Source organism: Nycticebus coucang, chromosome 8 (genome assembly GCF_027406575.1).
Source record: "Nycticebus coucang isolate mNycCou1 chromosome 8, mNycCou1.pri, whole genome shotgun sequence".
Lineage (NCBI taxonomy): Eukaryota > Metazoa > Chordata > Mammalia > Primates > Lorisidae > Nycticebus > Nycticebus coucang.
In genome coordinates, this window is record NC_069787.1 from 9,611,234 (window position 1) to 9,631,617 (window position 20,384).

A 20,384-nucleotide genomic window follows, 5' to 3' on the forward strand; every position below is an offset into this window, starting at 1 on the left:
GAGTATCATTTGAGGCCAGAAGTTTTAGATCACCCTGGGCAATATACTGAGCCTTTATTTCTGCAAAAAAAAATTTAAATTAGCCAAGTAGGGTGATACATTCCTACAGTCCCAGCTATCTGGGAGGCTGAGCCAGGAGGACCACTTAAGCTCAGGAGTTGGAGATTGCAGTGAGCTATGATTGTGCCATGGCACTCCAGTCTGAACAAGAGTGAAATCCTGTCTCTCAAAGAAGAAAGGTGTTATGGGTACTAGACAAGAAAAATAATACTGTTTTACCCTTAGATCACCCAGACTGCCTGGAATGTTTTCAAAAGGAAGTACTGCCCCTATTCTTGGAGGTAATGGGGTCGGCAAACATTTACTGGTTTTCTGCAGTGTGCTGAGTGTCATTCAAAGTATCTTAAGATCGTTCTGATCATTCAACAAATAGGAATGAATGTTGCCAGGCAGTGCACATGAACAAGGTGCACTCTCAGGCCTTACAAACTCGGACTTCTATGTTACGCGCCATGTCAGGGATGATTCTTGGGAAGCTGTAGGATCATCTGCAGGTCATTCACCAAACCTGGCTGGTCAGGGAAGGCTTTTCATCAGAAGTGTCATCTCAATTAAGATGTGACAGATCAGGCTTGGTGCCTGTAGCTCAAGCTACTAAGCCACATACAGAGCTGGTGGGTTCGAATCCAGCCTGGGCCCGCCAAACAGCAATGACAACTACAACCAAAAAATGGCTGGGCATTGTGGTGGGCGCCTGTAGTCCCAGCTACTCGGGAGGCTGAGGCAAGAGAATTGCTTAAGCCCAGGAGTTGAAGGTTGCTGTGAGCTGTGATGCCACGGGACTTTACCCAGGGTAATAGCTTGAGGCTCTGTCTCAAAAAAAAAAAAAAAGATGTGACAGGTCACCAGGAATTTGCCAGAAAAATACACTAAAACTGTTCCAAGCAGAGGTATCAGTCAGTGTATACAAAGTCTCAGAAACAAAGGTGGAACTGAAACAAGACCAGCCTGATGGTCAGGTGTAGAAGGACGTAAAGAGACATTGATGCATCGGACTCTAATGGGCAAATAGTTTGGGACATGAATTACAGTTCAATCAACCTGCCTCAGAAAACAAATGTGAGACAGCAGCAATAGGGCCAGATGGCAGAGGAGCTTGTAAGTCATCCCTCAGAGGCAGGACTAAAACCTGATGGTGACAGCAGGGAGCCTTTGCAGGGACTAACATGAAGGGATTTGCTGCTGGGCAGGGAATGGAATGGAGGGGCAGAAGTGGGTATGGAAAGTGTGGGGGTGAGATTCAGCTGGTAGTGATTTAAGAGGAAAGAGGCCTTAAATCAGCAGTTCTCAACCTGTGGGTCCCGACCCCTTTGTAACAATGAAAATACATTGAGGCATTAGGAAGGTTGAGAACCACTGCTTTAAATCGTGCAGGTGATCATCTGCTTTCTCACATTCACTACATGGCTTTCCATAAGACACTTTCCCTCCCTGAGCCTCAGTCTCCCCATCTGTAAAAATGGAACTAGATGGTGCAGCCACTTTGGAAAAATCTGGCAGGTCCTCAAAAATTTAAACTTAAAGTTTTCATATAACCCAGCTATTCTACTCATAGATAGATAGATAGATAGAATCTCCAAGAGAAATAAAGACATATGTCCACACAAAAACTTATCCACAAATATTCATAGGGGCATCATTCATAATAGCCACAAAGTGGCAAACAACCCAAATGTCCATCAACTAATAAAAGGATAAGTAGGCCAGGTGTGGTGGCTCACGCCTGTGATCTTAGCATTCTGGGAGGCTAAGGCGAGTGGATTGCCTGAGCACACAGTTTCGAGACCAGCCTGAGCCAGAGTGAGACCTCGTCTCTAACAATAGCCGGGTGTTGTGGCAGTCGCCTGTAGTCCCAGCTACTTTGGAGGCTGAGGCAAGAGAGTTGCTTGAGCCCAAGAATTTGAGGTTGCTGTGAGCTGTGACACCAGGACACTACCAAGGGCAACAAAGTGAGACTCTTGTCTCAAAAAAAATAAATAAAAAAGAAAGGATAAGTAAAATATGGTATATCCATGCAATGGAACATCATTCAACAATAAAAAGAATGAAACATTGATACCACAACACAGATGAACCTTGAAACATTGTACTGAGCAAAGAAGCCAACCTCAGTAGACCATTCCGGTGAATGAAATGTTCAGAACAGGTAAGCCCATAGAAATAGAAGACAGATTCGTGGTTGCCAGGGCTCGGGGGAAAGAGAATGACAAATCAGGTTCCAAGCTGCAGATTAGAACCTGGCCTGGGGCTGCTAAATCAATGACAACTGCAAGAAACAAATAGCCGGGTGTTGTGGTGGGCGCCTGTAGTCCCAATTACTAGGGAGTTTGAGGCAAGAGAATCACTTAAGCCCAAGAGTTTGAGGTTGCTGTGAGCCATGACGCCATAGCCCAAGAGTTTGAGGTTGCTGTGAGCCATGACGCCATAGCCCAAGAGTTTGAGGTTGCTGTGAGCCATGACGCCATGGCACTCTACCAAGGGCCGACATAATGAGACTCTGTCTCAAAAAAAAAAAGAAGAATGGCAAGCGATTGCCAGTGGGTGTGGGTTTCTCCCTGGTGTAATGAAAATGTTCTAAAACTGAATATGGTGATTATCACCCACCTCTGAATACAATCAAAACCACTGAATAGTACACTTGAAGTAGGTGACTTATGGTATATGGTTCTAATCTCAAAGTGTTTAAAAGGCAGTAGGAGCAGGGAAAGGACCGTAAATAAACCCTCAGCAGCTGTCATCAAGGTCTCTGTGATCATGGCCAGGAGAGGCTCTTATGGGCTAGCCCAGACCAGGAACGGAAGGTATCCAGGGGCGCACATGCCTCTAGTCCCAGCTACTTGGGAAGCTGAAGCATAAGGATCACTTGAGCTGAGGAGTTTGAGGTTGCGGTGAGCTATGATGATGCCACTGCACTCTAGCTTGGGAACAGAGCAAAACCCTGTCTCCCTCCTCCAAAAACAAAAAAATTTAAATCCCAGGTATATCATTTTACATGTAAATATTTCAGTAGATATCTCTAACGGATAAGGAGTTTTAAAAATGACCCACAAGGCCAATATTTCATCTAACCTGCTTATTTCTTAACATGTTCTAAGACCCAATCCATGTTCAAATTTCCCCAATTGTCTTAAAGTGTCCTTTTTGCAATGGATTTGAAGGAGAATCCCAATAAAGACCCCATGTGGCATTTGGTTGCTGTATCTCTTTTGTAACAGCATCCCCTACTCCCCCTCACTTTTTTCCAAGCCATTCATTTGCTGAAGAAACTGTGTTGTTTGTTCTTTCTGTACAATTCTGTGAATCTCTGAAATGCTCCTTTTGTTTTTTTTGTTTTTTTTTTTTGAGACAGAGTCTCAAGCTGTCACCCTGGGTAGAATGCTGTGGCATCACAGCTCACAGCAACCTCAGACTCTTGGGCTTAAGAGATTCTCTTGCCTTAGGGCGGCGCCTGTGGCTCAGTGAGCAGGGCGCCGGCCCCGTACCCCGAGGGTGGCGGGTTCAAACCCAGCCCCGGCCAAACTGCAACAAAAAAATAGCTGGGCGTTGTGGCAGGCCCCTGTAGTCCCAGCTACTGGGGAGGCTGAGGCAGGAGAATCGCCGAAGCCCAGGAGTTGGAGGTTGCTGTGAGCTGTGTGACACCACAGCACTCTACCGAGGGCAATAAACTGAAACTCTGTCTCTACAAAAAAAAAAAAAGAGAGATTCTCTTGCCTTAACCTCCCAAGTAGCTGGGACTACAGGCGCCCACCACAATGCCCAGCTATTTTTGTTGTTGTTGCAGTTGTCATTGTTGTTTAAGCAGGCCCAGGCCAGTTCAAACCCACCAGCCCTGGTGTATACATCTGGCACCCTACCCACTGAGCTACAGACGTTGCCCTCTCTGAAATATTCTTATCTGAATGAGAAACCAAACCTTCAGATTGTTTTTCTCTTTTTTTTCTTTTTTGAGATAGAGTCTTACTCTGTCACCCTTGGTAGAGTGCCATGTAGCAACGTCAAATTCTTGGACTTAAGGGATCCTCTTCCCTCAGCATCCCAAGCAGCTGGGACTACAGGCACCTGCCACAACACCCAGCTGTTTTTAGAGACGGATCTCTCTCTGGCTCAGGCTAGTCTTGAACTTGTGAGGTCAAGGAATCCACCCACCTCCACCTCCCATGGTGCTAGGATTACAGGCATGAGCCACAGTGCCCGGCCTCAGGTTGTTTTTCACTTAAAGGAATGATTAAGAGGAATGGATTAGTGATGGATGCACAGAAAATTAAGCAAATGGAAAACCAAGCAGTACTTACTGCAGGAAAAACAAAATGTCTAGGAAGGGAATTATAATCACCAGCCTGAATCAGCTTGAGTAACGATTACAGTTCTGATATTGTTAATGCAGAATAATGATATAAACAAAAACAGTACAGGAAAATGCAGAAAGTAATATGAGCTAAATTTTCAGGTATCTTCTTAGTCATAGTAATTAACAGGTAAAATTAAAAGCTGAAAAATAATAATAGCAATATAAATCTGATCTCAGGAAACAGATATAGGTCCCAGGAGAAATAATCAGGAATACCAGAATGAGTTGAAAATAATTGCTTCTAGGAAGCAGGAATTGGGAATGAGAGGGAATTGGGTAAAGAATCAAAGTCAGCTGAGCTTGGTGGCATAAGCGTATAGTCCCAGCTGCTCAGGCTGAGGCAAGAGGATTGCTTGAACCCAGGAGTCTGAGGTTGCATTGAGCTATGATGAAGCCACTGCTCTCACTCACTCACTCTTGCTCTAACAACAGAGCAAGACTCTTCAAAAAACAAAAAAGGAACCCTTGATTTTTTTTTTTTTTGCAGTTTTTGGCTGGGGCTGGGTTTGAACCTGCCACCTCCAGCATATGGGATCAGCGCCCTACCCCTTTGAGCCACAGGCACTGCCCTGGAACCCTTGATTTTAAAGTCAGCATCAGATTTGTTACACACACACGCCAAAAAAAAAAAAAAAACTTTTAAAAGATCAGGTTTGTTTAGTTGGTATCAGTGGAGGTTAAAATCTGAAAAAGAAAGACTTAAGCCTCCAGGAACCCTTAAAGCTTAACTTGGCCAGTTGAATAACAGAATATCTCGTGCCCTTGGCGTTTGGGACAGTGGGCAGAGCACAGAAGTTTCGCCAGTCTGCCCTGTTCTGCCTTTTGTTTATTTGCTCAGGCCTTCCAGAGGGACCAGCCAGAATGAAAATGCCAGCCAACTGTCCTGGATATTGTCTAAGGAGAATTCATTGTTGCCAGCCACACGCCTTTGCTTTTTTCTTCTTTCTCTCTTTCCTTGGATGCTTCCAAGGTACTTTTGGGTCAGAGCTCCTAAAAACTTCCAGTTCTATTGGTTTGCAGTCCTTTTAATAGAGATTCAGGGCAGCGCCTATGGCTCAGTGAGTAAGGCGCCGGCCCCATATGCCGAGGGTGGCGGGTTCAAACCCAGCCCCGGCCAAACTGCAACCAAAAAAAAAAAATAGCCGGGCGTTGTGGCGGGCGCCTGTAGTCCCAGCTGCTCGGGAGGCTGAGGCAAGAGAATCGCGTAAGCCCAAGAGTTAGAGGTTGCTGTGAGCCGTGTGACGCCACGGCACTCTACGGAGGGCGGTACAGTGAGACTCTGTCTCTACAAAAAAAAAAAAAATAATAATAATAGAGATTCAAGTTGGAGGACCAATTTTCATAGACTCAATTAACTCCTAACACAGCAGGGGCTACCTGGAAGGCCTGGGGTTTCTCCTCCTCTTCTCTTCTCTCTGAGGTTCTTCCAAGGGGCAGGAGGGTGTCATCACTATTAAGAGCATTGGTTCTGAAGTCAGACTTGTGACTTAGCTTATTGATTGCTGTGTGACTTTTAACAAGTTATTTAGCCTCTCTGAGCTCATCTTGCCAACTATAAAATGAAGATCATTGGGAGGACGTAAAAAGAATAATGCAGGCTGCTTCCATAGCACAGTGGTTACGGTGCCAACCACATGCACTGAGGGTGGCAGGTTTGAACCCGGCCAGGCTGGCTAAACATCAATAACAACTGCAACAACAACAAATCAGCTGGGTGTTGTGGCGGGCGCCTGTAGTCCCAGCTACTTGGGAGGCTGAGTCGAGAGAATTGCTTAAGCCCAAAAGAGTTTAAGGTTGCTGTGAGCTGTGACGCTACAGCACTCTACCAAGGGTGACACAGTGAGACTCTCTCAAAAAAAAAAGAAGAATGCATGTAAGATGTCTAGCATAGCTCTTTTTTTCTTTAATTGTTAAATCCTAGCTCTGTACATTAGCGCAATCAAGGGGTACAATGTGCTGGTTTCATATACAATCTGAAATATTCTCATCAAACTGTTCAACGTAACCTTCATGGCATTTTCTTAGTTATTATATGTAGACATTTGTATTCTGCCTTTAGTAAGTTTCACCTGTACCCATTCTAAGATGCACCCTAAGTGGGGCCCCACCCATTACCCTCCCTCCACCCGAACCTCCCCCCTCCCTTCCCCTTCCTTGGCCCTTTCCTCATAGTCTTGTGCTATAGTTGGGTTATAGCCTTTGTGTGAAAACTATAATTTAGCTTCATAGTAGGGTTGAGTACATTGGATACTTTTTCTTCCAATGCTGAGATACTTTGCTAAGAAGAATATGTTCCAGCTCCATCCATGTAAACATGAAAGAGGTAAAGTCTCCATCTTTCTTTAAGGCTGCATAATATTCCATGGTGTACATGTACCACAGTTTGCTAGTCCATTCGTGGGTCGATGGGCACTAGCATAGCTCTTGACAGATTAAGCGCTTGGTTAACAGGAGACACTGACCACCCCTCATATACTTGGAATCATCCCCCATTTGTCTAACCCACCATCCCAGAGTATCCAGGATGATACTGAGAGCTCCTTCTGGAGCCAAGATACTCCCCACCTGCACCTGGCGCCTTATGTTTCCCACTTACATTCCCCTCCACCCAGCCAGTCTTCTCTTTCCATAGCATTAGCTTTCATTTTGGCCTCTGGCCAAAGTGATCATAATCTCTCTTGCCTTTGTCTGGAATCTCAGAACCCACCCCTTCCAGTTGGTGGTTTGGAACATGATTGAATTGAGGCTCCTGGCTCGAAAGAGGACAGCAATGAGCAGCTGCATGGTCCAGCATGGATTTGGGGTCAGGCACACACACACATTAGTCTTCCTCGAGAGAAAGTGAGAAAGGGAACAGGACCAGCTCTGAGCCTGCTTCAGAAATCTCAGCGCCTCCAAAAGAGGCTCACCAGAGTTCATGAGAGGCAGTGAGAGGAGGGATCTGGACCCTCAGCACCAGTAATGGGCCCTAGGACTGCCCTCCCACCAACACTGCCCACAGGGGAAAAGACATAGGTACCTCAAAGGAAATTAGGATGCTGTTAGGAAAGGGATCTGACATTGGATAACACCCCAAAATACCATTATCATATGTAGAATAGGATCCAGATAACTTCCTACATGATTAGTAGAACAACTGGGATAGGCTGAGGCAGGAGGATTGCTTGAGCCAGGATTTCAAGGCTGCAGTGGGCTATGATGGCTCCACTGCACTCCAGTCTGGGCAACAGTGTGAAAACCTGTCTCTTTAACGAAAAACAAAAAGGAGGCACCTGTGGCTCACTGGGTAGGGCACCGGCCCCATATACTGAAGGTGGCAGATTCAAACCAGGCCCCGGCCAAACTGCAACAAAAAATAGCCAGGCATTGTGGCAAGCGCCTGTAGTCCCAGCTAATCAGGAGGCTGAGGCAAGAGAATCACCTAAGCCCACGAGTTGCAGGTTGCTGTAAGCTGTGATGCCACAGCACTTTACTCAGGGTGACAGGATAAGACTCTGTCTCAAAAAAAAAAAAAAAAATCAGAACCACTGTATCTAACAAGATAAAATAAACAACAAATGTAGAATCCAACACCGAGAGCTGAAACCAACTGCAAATTAGCTGGACATGGTGGCAGGCCCCTGTAGCCCCAGCTACTTGGGAGGCTGAGGCAGGAGGATCGTTTATACTCAGAAGTTTGAGGTTGCTGTGAGCTATGTTGATACCATGGCACTCTAGCCTGAGCAACAGAGTGAGACTCTATTTTTTTTTTTTCTTTGAGACAGAGTCTCACTCTGTCACCCCTGGTAGAGTACCATAGTGTCATCATAGCTCACAACAACCTCAAATTTGGGCTCAAACAATCCTCCTGCCTATGCCTCCTGAGTAGCTGGGACTACAGGCGCTTACCACACACTCAGCTAGTTTTTCTATTTTTAGTAGAGATGGAGTCTCACTCTTGTTCAGTCTGGTCTTGAACTCCTGAGTTCCACCCACCTCGGCCTCTCGGAGTGCTAGGATTACAGGCACAAGCCACCAAGCCCAACCCTAAATAAAAAATTCTTAGGAAAAAAAAGAAATCAACTGCACATGAAGAAATGGGGAAGACCTAGTTGTAGACCAATTGGGTAACAAAGTGATGTGCCTGCTGGAAATGTTAGTTCAGTATGAGGCCATATTAACGGAGAGATAGAATCGAGGAAAGGGGAGGTGAAAGTTCAGTTTTATTACTAACCCCAGTTGGGTTTTATGTCCAACACTTATACTGTAAGAGGGACATTGTTGAGCTGCTAAGAAGCAAACAGAGGAGAAATGCCACAATGGTCATAACCAAGAATTCTTTCCAATAAGGAAAGACTGAAAAACTAGTGCTCCTGGGCCTGGGGAAGAAGACTCCCAAGAAATGCCTTCACAATTCTGAAACGACTCTAACAAGGAAAACAGTAGAAGTGACTGGATGATATGGTGAATGAGGAGAGCCTGCACTCGCTCCTAGAGCCAGCAGAGCTGGCTGGGTGCAGTCCCCACCATTTACCAGACATTAGGGACTGGACATTGCAAACTATAATATGTCAGACACAACTGAAGGCTGAGTATTGCTTTTCTGTGAGAGCCAGAAGTGGGAAACCACTGAGAAGGAGATTTCTGCAGAACCATGGAAAGAATTTTCTTTTGCTTTTTAAAAAAGTGATATTTATTATTTTTATTTTATTTCATTTTTTTTTTTGAAACAGAGCCTCAAGCTGTTGCCCAGAGTAGAATGCCGTGGCGTCACAGCTCACAGCAACCTCCAACTCCTGAGCTTAAGCGATTCTCTTGCCTCAGTCTCCCAAGTAGCTGGGACTACAGGCACCCGCCACAACACCCCGGCTATTTTTTGGTTGTAGTTGTCATTGTTGTTTGGCAGGCCCGGGCTGGATTCAAACCTGCCAGCTCTGGTGTATGTGGCTAGCGCCTTAGCTGCTTGAGCTACAGACGCCAAGCCCTTATTTCTGATCACAAAAGAAAAACATAATATAGGGCGGCGCCTGTGGCTCAGCGGGTAGGGCGCTGGCCCCATATGCCGAGGGTGGCGGGTTCAAACCCAGCCCCGGCCAAACTGCAACAACAAAAAAAAATAGCTGGGCATTGTGGCGGGTGCCTGTAGTCCTAGCTACTTGGGAGGCTGAGTCAAGAGAATCGCCTGAGCCCAAGGAGTTGGAGGTTGCTGTGAGCTGTGTGACGCCGCGGCACTCTACCAAGGGCGATAAGGTGGGACTCCGTCTCTACAAAAAAAAAAAGAAAAACATAATATATAGAATATTGTTAGATTGGTAAAATATAGAAAATTGGCAAAAGTAGATAAAAATCACATAAACCACAATTTACCTTGTAATATTTAGGTATAGGATGAATGAAGAGATAGGTGGAGAGGTACTAATGAAGTGAGATCAAACAAATAATTATCTGAGAGAATTCAAAGTATTATCATGCAAGAACGTATAGCTTGGCATGTAAGAATGTTTACTCTAGGGTGGCGCCTGTGGCTCAAAGGGGTAGGGCGCCGGCCCCATATGCTGGAGGTGGTGGGTCCAAACCCAGCCCTGGCCAAAAACTGCAAAAAAAAAAAAAGAATGTTTACTCTAGTATTGTTTTCAGTACCAAAAAAAGCTGTAAACCACCTGATTACTCATTCATAGGGGAATACTGAGAATGTTGGCATAAATAATGGTGCATTCACATCATCTAATCCTGTACAGATGGTTGAAAGAAGAAGGTCAAGCTAATATGTATGACCTTCAAATTGTTTCCAGCATATACCTTTTAAGCAGGGTTGCAGAGTAACATGCATAGTGTGACCCATGTTGTAATACGCATGCACATTTATGTTTTTACAAGCAAAGAAAACTGTGATGTTAACGATGGGTCCATCTGGGAGGCAGAGTTGGAGAAGCCAAGAATAAGGCAATTAACTTGTTCTTTGAAGATTTCTGCATTGCTCGAATTGAGATAATTAGCGCATATTATTTTCATAATTCAAATGACTACAACTTAAGTTATAATCCACATTGGAAGTTTATCCATCCCATTAAAGATTCCACATCATTGTGTTGAGCACATGTATTCCTTGTGTGGATTTTTCCTTAATGGATTGAACCTAATGATGGACATTTAGTATGTAAGGAATTGCTCAAAGAGGGACCAGGGGGGCATTTTGACAGTGTCTATCAGACTGAAAAGGTGCAGACCCATAGATCTTATCATGCCTCAGATAGAAAATTATCTCATAGGTACACTAGTGCAGATGTCTGTGTAAGAGTGGCCTCTGCCCCATTATTGATGCTAACAAAAGGCTAGAAAAAAACCTGTGTCCAAGCACAGGGCACAGGATATGTAAAAATTACCAATAGCCTGGGGGCGGTGGCTCATATCTGTAATCCTAGCACTCTGGGAGGCCAAGGCAAGTGGATTGTTTGAGCTCAGGAGACCAGCCTGAGCAGGAGTGAGACCTGGTTTCTATTTAAAAAATAGAAAAACAAGTCAGGTGTTGTGGCAGGCACTGGTAGTCTTAGAGACTACTCAGGAGACTGAGGCAAGAGGATTGCTTGAACCCAGGAGTTTAAGATTGCTGTGAGCTGACACCATGGCACTCTAGCTCGGGGCTCTGTCTCAAATAATAATAAAAAAAAATTACCAGCTGAGTATGGGAGAATTCTCAACAAGGGACACAAGAAATGAGGTAGAGCTGTAGATACTTACATGGAAAATATCCCAGAATATACTGTGAAGAAAAAAAAATTACAGAAACTACATGCTCAGTATGATCTCATTTCTGTTTAAGGTGTATATGTCACTGTGCATTGAGAAAGATCTAAAGAATACACATCAAGCTGTACAAGATAAAAAATATAGAGATGTAAGGAAGTGAGCTTTCCATCCCATGAGGTATGCAAGCAGAGACTGGCTGCCCAATGTCAGGGATGCTGCAGAAGGAATGTACACATCGCCTGAGATGGCCTTGGTTTCGCTCTTAGCCCCGAGAATCTCTGAGCGAGAGGAGGTCGGGACTGGAAGAAGAGTCCACCCCTAGAGAGAAAGAGTTAAGCGGGGCCGGCGCTGCTGTGGGCGGGCTCGGCGATCGGCAGCGCCGGGCTCTGTTAGCCGAGTCTGAGCATCCCGGAGGATGCGGCGCTGCGAGCGGCTGCAGGGACGCGCGCAAGGTGAACGCGGGGGCTGCGGCGGCCAGGTGAGCGGCTGCTCCAGGGAGGGGGCGATGGCGGGACCCAGGCGGGGAGGATGGCCTGCTGTCCACCTCGTGGGCACGGGCGACAAAGCTTGCACGACTCCCACCCCCACCGGGGACACTGCGGAAAGGCTCGGAGCCAAGGAGAGAGGAGACGAAGGAGGCGGCGGAGAGGTAACCCGAGATGGACCAGCTTCCTGGAGGCTCCCTGCAGCGGCCCTCACCCGGGCCAGCCTCTCCCCAGTCCCTGCGGCACAGAAATCCCCTCACCCACCTAAAATCTCTCCAGCAAGGGGATCCTAGGGCTGGGCAAGCCCCCGCCTGGTCAGCAGGTGCTCACATCTTTTGGACTGGGTGTGGGTAGATGGCATGTTTATCACTGAAGGCCCAACCCAACCATCTCCTCCTCTGCAAAGGTTTTCAGACCCCCTGAGCTAGACGAACCCCTGTGGGCTTCACAACTCCTTAGTGTGTCCACTCAGCTGGCTGTGTGACCTTGGGCGAGTTGCTCAACCTCTCTGAACTTCGGTTTCCTCCCCTGTGAAATGGGCATACCTACACCTGGTTGTATTGGGTGGGTTGAATGACATGCAGCTAAACTTAGCATACATAGGAGCCTAATTGGGTAAGAGGTCAACACTGGAGCACTGTTGTTAACCAGTAACCACCTTAGGGGCCTCTCAATCCTTCCCTCTCACCTCACTTATGCTCCCAAGCCCAGAGTTGAGTCTTCTCTTTCTCTGTGGGTTCCCAACACCTCTCTTGGGCCAGGAGGCTTGGTAAATGTTGGAGAAAGGAACTAAGAAGGCTTTAAGGCAGAGTTTAAACTCTGGTTTAGGGATGGCCTTTGAACCCTTTGAAATTGTCCATAATGTTTGGTGGGCCTGGACACTTCTGGGAAGAGCACATGGAGTTTTCAGTGGCTTCTCAAGTGGCCTGTGAGCCACCATGCGTTAGGAGCCAGGAAGCTTTGGGGACAGCTGCTTCCCAGAGAGGAAAAGAGCAGGGCCTCTGCCCCCAAACACAGCCAGGCCTCAGCTCTCACAGGTACTGTGCCCTGTCTCCTGGTCATGGGGGCCCCTTCCTGCCTCCCTGGCGCACTTGAGGGCTCTTGCGGGGAACAGGAACCTTTAGGGAATAACCACAGAGGGCCGCATGTACACTGAGAGCTGGAGGTTTGACATGAAAGAGGCAGGAGCCCTAGGCTAGAGGGGGAGACAGGAGATTATTACATAGTGTGACCAGGGTGACTGGTGCCCAGGAAGGCCAGTGAAGGAAGACCTCCTGGAAATAGGAATGTTTTTCCCCCCTTCGTTCTTTTCTTTTCTTTTTTTTTTTTTTTTGACACAGAGTCACACTTTGTCACCCTTGGTAGAGTGCCATAGCGTAAGAGCTCACAGTAACCTCAAATTCTTCTGCTCAAGTGTTTCTCTTGCCTCAGCCTCCCAAGTAGCTGGGACTACAGGCACCTGCCACAACGGCCGGCTATTTCTAGAGATGAGGTCTCACTCTGGCTCAGGCTGGTCTTGAACCTGTGAGCTTAGACAATTCACCTTTCTCGGCCTCCCACAGTGCTAGGATTACAGGCATGAGCCACCATGCCCACCTCTCTCACCCTTTTGAAACACTAATCAGACCTGGTCATCCCCATGTTTCTTATGTCCAGTGGCTTCCTGTGGCATGTAGAATAAAATCCAGGTGTCTTACTTTGGCACACAAGCCCCCGAGATCTAGGGCTTAACTCCCGATTTCATCTCCTGCTGTTTTCTTCTTTGTTTGCTGGAGTGTTTGCTGTGCTCCAGCTGCTCTAGTGTTCTGATTTCTGGAGCTCATTGCTGTATCAGTGCCTTTGCGCTTGTTGCCTCTGCCAAATTCCTTCCCCCTCAATTGTCAAATGGCTGGCTCCAGCCAGCGTTTAGCTTAAATGTTACTCAGAGAGTGCTTCCTGGCACCTCCTGTGTAAATAGCCTCTCATCCCTCTGTCTCTTAACCCTGTTTTTATTTTCTTCGTAGCTCACCTTATTTTAATTATTTATCATCTGTCCCTTTTTAAAATTTCTTTTTTTTAAGAGACAGAGTCTCACCTTGTCTTCCTCTGTAGAGTGCTGTGGCGTCACAGCTCACAGCAACCTCCAGCTCTTGGGCTTAGATGATTCTGTTGCCTCAGCCTCCCAAGTAGCTGGGACTACAGGCACTCACCACAAGGCCTGGCTTTTTTTTGTTGCAATTTGGCCAAGGCTGGGTTTGAACCTGCCACCCTCGGTATACCACCCTCACACCACACCCGGCGCCCTACTCACTGAGCCACAGGAGCTGCCCTATTATCTGTCTCTTATTTAGAATGCCAGCTCCATGAGGGCAGCTTTATGAGTCTTGTTTAATGCTTCATCCTAGTCTTATTCATTGCCACATAATATGTGTTCAAATTATTTGTCGAAATAGTTACAGGGAGTGGGGAGAGAGAATGCTTTCTGGACACAGGAAAAATGAAAGGGCTCAGCGCTGATGAAACTAGTATGGACCTGGCCCCTAAGTGTTTGTTACTTGTGTCTTATAAGACCTCCTTGTGTCAGAAACAGTACTCTTTTTTTATTTTTATTTTTATTTTGTTTTTTATGAGACGGAGTCTTACTTTGTTGCCCTTGGTAGAGTGCTTTGGTGGCGTCATAGCTCACAGCAACCTCAGACTCTTGGGCTCAAGCGATTCTCTTGTCCCAGTCTCTCAGCCTCCCAAGGAGCTGGGACTATAGGAGCCCACCACAATGCTCAGCTATTTTTTTTTTTTTTTTAAGAGATGAGGTCTCGCTCTGGCTCAGGCTGGTCTCAAACCTGGGAGCTCAGGCAATCCACCCACCTTGGCCTTCCAGAGTGCTAGGATTACAGGCGTGGGCCACCACATCCGGCCCATAGTACTCTTAGTATCCCCATTCTTTTTTTTTGTAGAGACAGAGTCTCACTTTATTACCCTCGGTAGAGTGCTGTGGCCTCACACAGCTCACAGCAACCTCCAACTCCTGGGCTTCAGTGATTCTCTTGCCTCAGTCTCCCAAGTAGCTGGGACTACAGGCGCCCGCCACAACGCCCGGCTATTTTTTGGTTGCAGTTCGGCCGGGCCGGGTCTGAACCCGCCACCCTCGGTATATGGGGCCGGCGCCTTACCGACTGAGCCACAGGCGCCGCCCAGTATCCCCATTCTAACATGGGAAAACCATGATGCAAAGAGGTAACTCAACCAAGGAAATGGTAAAGCTGGAATTCAAACTCAGGTCCCTCCTGAAAGGCAGGTCCATGTCCATGTCCCATTCCACTTCTCTCATATTTTAACTGGGCCTTCAAGAATAGCATTTCAGGCTCAGCGTCTATAGCTCAGCAGCTAAGGGTGCCAGTCACATACACTGGAGCCAGCAGGTTCAAATCCAGCCCTGGCCTGCTAAACAATGACAACTGCAACCAAATAATAGCCAGGCGTCGTGGCGGGTGCCTGTAGTCCCAGCTACTTGGGAGGCTGAGGCAAGAGAATCACTTAAGCCCAAGAGTTGGAGGTTGCTGTGAGCTGTGATGCCACAGCACTCTACTGAGGGCGACATATGAGACTCTGTCTAAAAAAAAAAAAATAGCATTTCAGCAAGTGAAGGAGAAGGGAGAGGGCATTCTGAACTGAAGGAACAGCAGAGCAAAGACATGGCGTGTGGGTTTGACTTGCCAGGTGAGCAGCCAGGTGTGGCCATGGCTTATGTTCACTGGGGAGCCTCTGAAGGTTTTGAAGCAGGGCACATGACATGATCAGAGATGCAGTTTTAAAAGCAGGGAAGAAGTTTACTGTCTGGTGTCACTCTTCTTTGTTTTCTACCAGCCCCTTTGAGAAGCTATGGAAGACCCCAACTCTGACATGTCATCCCCTCCCTTTTTTTTAGGTTCATCCAGTGAGGACTGGAAGTTGAGGGCTCTAGGCCCAGGCATCAGTGGAGACCATGGCCCATAGCCCATGGGGCTGTGTATGTGGCTTCCTGCTGCTGTTGCTGCTGCTATCCCTGGGGGCTGGCCCTGCTCTGGGCAGGGGCCTTCCCAGGCCGCTGGAAGACTCAAAAACCCACCTAATCCCAAGAGCACACCCCAAGGGTACTATGGGCTCAGAGCCCCAAACCTTTGACTTCTGGGATAACCCCAGAGATGAGATCCCCTGGAACTCCAATGGCCCCCACAACCCTGCTGAAGACTTGTCTACAAAGCCTGCAGACTCTGCCTCTGGCCCAGCCCTTCATGGGCCCAAAGCAGCCCCTGGGGCTCAAAGAGAACAACTCCCAGTAATTGATGACCTCCAGGTGGCTCGAGGGCCAAGTTCCCAAGGATGGACAGGATCTCCTGACTCACAGGAGCCTCTGGAGCAAGAAGTACTGGTCCCTCAACCAGTTGAGTCCTCTCACCTCACATTCATCCCCACAACTCCCAGACTACAACTTAGGGAAGCCACCATTCCTCCTGCCATGGAGCCTGGAGACAAAGTGGAACAGCAGCCACCTATAGAAGAGGGTCTGACAGCTAAAGCCAAGACCAGGGTCCTACATACTTCTCCCTCTGATCACCAGGGTCCTCCCCACACTCTTGTGCCCTACTCAGGCACTGTCAAGAGGCCAATACTGGAAGAACAGGGTGGGCAGAAGAGGGACTTCCAGGAGGCAGTACAAGGCCCCCTCTTCACTCAGCAGGATCCAGAAGCCCCTGAGGCTGACACAGTATCTGCAGTTGAGGGGGCGTCCTCGCAGGAGCCTGTGGCCCAGCCAGACTTGGTGTTGGCCAGAAGCCTTCCTCCTGCTGAGGAGCTGCCAGTTGAGCCCCAACAAAAGGCTGGAGCTGGGGAGTCCAGCTCCCCAGGTCCCCCACCCAAGCAGGCTGGCCTCCCTGATACTAAGGGTTCACCAGAACCCCAGACCACAGGCCTTCCCATCTCAGAGGCTCCGGATGGGCAGCCCAAACCAGGTGGGTATCAAAGTGAGGGTGCTGAGCGGGGATGGGAAGGGGCAGTGTTCCACAGCAGCTAAGTGTCCCAGTTGTCTGACTTCTGGGTCCCTCCCCTCTTGGGTTTTGAGGACCATGGGAGAGGGAGGATCAGGCAAGATGATGACTACTTTTATCATTTCAGAGATAGCAACAATTAACGGAGCAGATCCTATCTCCCCTCAGCGGGTGAGAGGAGCGGTGGAGGCTCCAGGCACCCCCAAGTCCCTGATTCCTGATCCCTTGGATGCTGGCCCAGCTACAAACCAAACAGAGAGCCCTGTGGGAGCCCTGCAGCCAGGTGAGGGCATGGCTGGGGGTTGGGGAGAGGGAGTACTCTGTCCAGTACTAAGAACTGTGTGAAGTATATATGGGGTACAGGGTGGGGAGTGAATGGGGACAAACATCTGCTTAAAGGAATTGGCCAGGACCTCCTTTAGGATAATAAACGAATACTCACTGGGTACTCTGGGAGAAGTCATTTGTCCCTTGGGGACTAAAATGTTCTTATATGTAACATGGACATATTTAGTACAGTGATTCTCCAACTATGGAGAGTGGCAAGGTGATTTTTTTTTTTTTTGAGACAGTCTCACTTTGTCACCCTTTGTAGAATGCTGTGGCATCATACTCACAGCAACCTCAAAGTCTTGGGCTCAAGTGATGCTTTTGCCTCAGTGTCCCAAGTACTTGGGACTAAAGGTGCCCACCACAACACCCAGCTATTTTTAGAGACAGGGGTCTCTCTTGCTCAGGCAGGTCTCCAAATCCTGACCTCAAACAATCCACCCGCCTGGTCCTCCCAGAGTGCTGGGATTATACACGTGAGCCACCTCGCCCAGCTTGGCTATGTAGTTCTAATATACAGTACATGTAGGGAACTGCTGAGGTACTACTTCCCTGATAGTATCTTTTAATAAAAACCATAGCTCACATCCGTTTAGTTCTTACTGGGTGTCTAGTACCATGGTAAACATTTATCCTCTCCCTAAACCAGTCAGGTAGGTGCTGTCATCTCCATTTTGCAAATATGCTTAGAAAAGGCGAATAACATGGCAGCCACACTAGAGAAGGGTAGAAAATCAAAAGTACTTCTCAAAGGGCTACTTTTAATATTGTTATTATTGCAGATGAAGCCGAAGAGTGGCCCGGGCGTCCCCAAAGCCACCCCCCAGCACCCCCAGTCCAGGCCCCCTCAACGTCACGCCGGGGTCTCATTCGAGTTACCACGCAGCGAGCCTTGGGCCAGCCGCCCCCTCCGGAGCCCTCATCCAGCTCCATGGCTTCAGCCCCAGCCTCTAGCCCCCCGGCCAACACTACCGCACCCCCCCTGCGCTGGGGGCCCTTGCGGCGGGTGCTGAGCTATTCCTGGGAGCTTCACGTCTATGGGGTGGGGGTGCTCTTTCTGCTGCCCGCGTTGTTGGCCCTGGCTGCACTGGCAGCAGCCCTGTCCGGGCCCTGGTTGGCACTGGTGGCTGCAGTGCTAGTGCTAGTAGCTTCTGGGCTGCGATCCGCCTACATGCTAACTGACCCTTATGGCTCACAGGAGCGGCTGGCCGTGCGCGCCGGCCTAGTGCTCTACAACCTGCCCTTCCCCTTGCTACTCACGGCACTGGCAGCCTTAACCCTGCTGGGCCTAGGATCAGCGCTGCCACAGCCACTGCAGCACCCGCTCCTGCTGGGAGCCTTGGCGCTAGTCCACAGCGTGCTATTGCTCGCTACAGATCTGCTGTCGGCTAGGCCTGTGCTCAACCTCCTGGCACAGGGCTTGTCCTGTGCCTGGGGTGCAGCCGTGTCTCTGGGCACGCTCTGTCTGTGCCGTCGCCGCCTGCTGGAGGGGTCACGGGGCTGGGATGTCAGCCCAGGTCCGCGGCTGCTGGCTGTGGCAGGTGCGCTGGGGCTGCTGGCCAGCGGCTTGCAGCTGGCGGCCGCGCTTTGGTTGTACCCGGGCCCTGGCCGGGTGGGCCGCTTCTCGTGGGCCTGGTGGGGTGTCCACTTCTGGCTGCGCCTACTGGAGCTGACATGGGCCCTCGCCCTGGCATTGGCCGCTTTAGCTGCTGCGAGACCCAGGCCGCCTACAGAGCACGCCTGCTGGGCTAAGCTGCTGCGCCTGGCGTGTCCCGCGCCATCGGGCAAGAGCGAGGTGCCGGGGCGTCCCAATAACTGCTACGCAGGGCCCAGTGGCGTCGGAGCAGGCAGCTTGGACATCAGCAAGAGCCTCATCCGCAACCCGGCGGAAAGTGGGCAACTGGCCACGCCCAGTTCAGGTGCGTGGGGCTCGGCTGCGTCTTTGGGTCGCGCACCCCAGGGTGGCCCAGGACTGTCCCGCAGCAGCGTAGGGCCGGCGCCGTCGCTGAGCGAGCTGGATCTGCGGCCGCCATCGCCCATCAACCTGAGCAGCAGCATCGACGCCGCGCTCTTCCGAGAACACTTGGTTCGAGACAGCGTGTTCCGGCGCTGCGGCCTGAGCGGCCTGGCCTCCCCGCCGCCTGGAGGCGCTCTGCGGCCGCGCCGGGGCAGCCATCCCGACGCCGAGCTGGATGTCGCCGGCTCTTCGCTCCTCCGAGGCCGCTGCAGGTCACTCAGCGACGTGCGTGTGCGGGGCCCGGTCCCACAGCATGTGGTGGACGAGCCCGACGGGGCGGCCGCGGGGGCTTCTGGCAGCTCCCTGGACAGCTTCTCCAGGGGCTCACTCAAGATCAGCTGGAATCCTTGGCGTCACGGGCTGTCGTCAGTGGACAGTCTACCCCTAGACGAGCTGCCCAGCACAGTGCAGCTACTCCCTGCCCCGGCCCCGGCCCCTGACACTATTCCAGCTCGGCCCCGGGAGCCCCAGGGTGAAGTCCAGTCTCGCTGCAAGTCTGGGGACTCCCGCAGCGCCTCCAGCGATACCATCGAGCTCTGAAGGGTCCTAATTGCAGGACCAGGACCCTGTCCTGGACGCATACATGGCACAGCCCACTCGAACAGTTGAGCGTTTGAAAAACTGGCCTTCCTGGGCCTCCGCCTGACTGCAGCCCCCCAGGGACAGCTGGATAGGAACCCTACCACCATGCTCCATTGTTGTTGTTTTTGTTTTTATAGTATCGCTACTTTTTTCAGCTGTATTTTGTACAGAGGTCGTGGCTTATGCGGAATACAGGGTGGATGTGCATGGATTTGGGCATGGGGAACTGGGAGCAGGTGCCCCAGACTCTCCAATGGGGAGAGAGTGACTGTCCTAACTGACTCTCTTCTTTGTGCCAAAGAAATAAACCCTTAGGACTTGGCTCATGCCTCACTCTGGCCATGCCAGGATTCTCTACTCAAGAGATTGGAGGCTCCGCCCCGAGTAATTCCAAATCCTGTGTGTACTGGGAAAGGGAGGACTTCCAAAGAAAGATTGCTTGACCCTTGGGAGCTTTGTTAACAGGGGGAACCGATATCTTATTGGACATCTACTATCTGTCCTGAACTGTCCAGCTCTTCACATTTATCACCTTACTTCTCACATTAAGCCTGAGTGGAAAGCATTATCAGGCCCATTTTAAGAATGAGAAAAATAATGTTCAGAGGCAAAAATCATCTGTACAAGGTCTTCCAACAAATGACAGCTGGTATTGAGCCCAGAAAGTTCCACTCCTAAGCCTAATTTCTCTATACCCTTCTCTTAAAACTACGTCAGGGCCAAGCCTCTCTTCTGTCCTCACTCTGCTCTTTTCTCCTCCCTCTGTTCCTCCATCAGGGCAGCCCTCAAATTGTCAGGGTTTTAGAAAACTTTCCCAAGATGATGGTGGCAGG

General features: G+C 49.4%; 1 protein-coding gene across 3 annotated transcripts; it reads left to right on the forward strand.

Annotated features, from left to right (window-relative positions):
* The first annotated feature begins 11,547 nt into the window (after window positions 1-11,547).
* On the forward strand, window positions 11,548-19,873 carry PRRT3 (proline rich transmembrane protein 3). 3 transcript variants are annotated; one of them, XM_053598745.1, is made up of 4 exons: window positions 11,548-11,612; window positions 15,524-16,586; window positions 16,750-16,905; window positions 17,735-19,873. In XM_053598745.1, the coding sequence occupies exons 2-4, from the start codon at window positions 15,581-15,583 to the stop codon at window positions 19,507-19,509; spliced, it is 2,937 nt and encodes a 978-aa protein (XP_053454720.1). In that variant the 5' UTR covers window positions 11,548-11,612; window positions 15,524-15,580; the 3' UTR covers window positions 19,510-19,873. The 3 variants fall into 3 exon arrangements, with proteins under 3 accessions (XP_053454720.1, XP_053454721.1, XP_053454722.1); XM_053598746.1 differs by lacking the exon at window positions 11,548-11,612 and adding an exon at window positions 11,640-11,783; XM_053598747.1 differs by lacking the exon at window positions 11,548-11,612 and adding an exon at window positions 11,808-11,941.
* The last annotated feature ends 511 nt before the right edge of the window (window positions 19,874-20,384 follow it).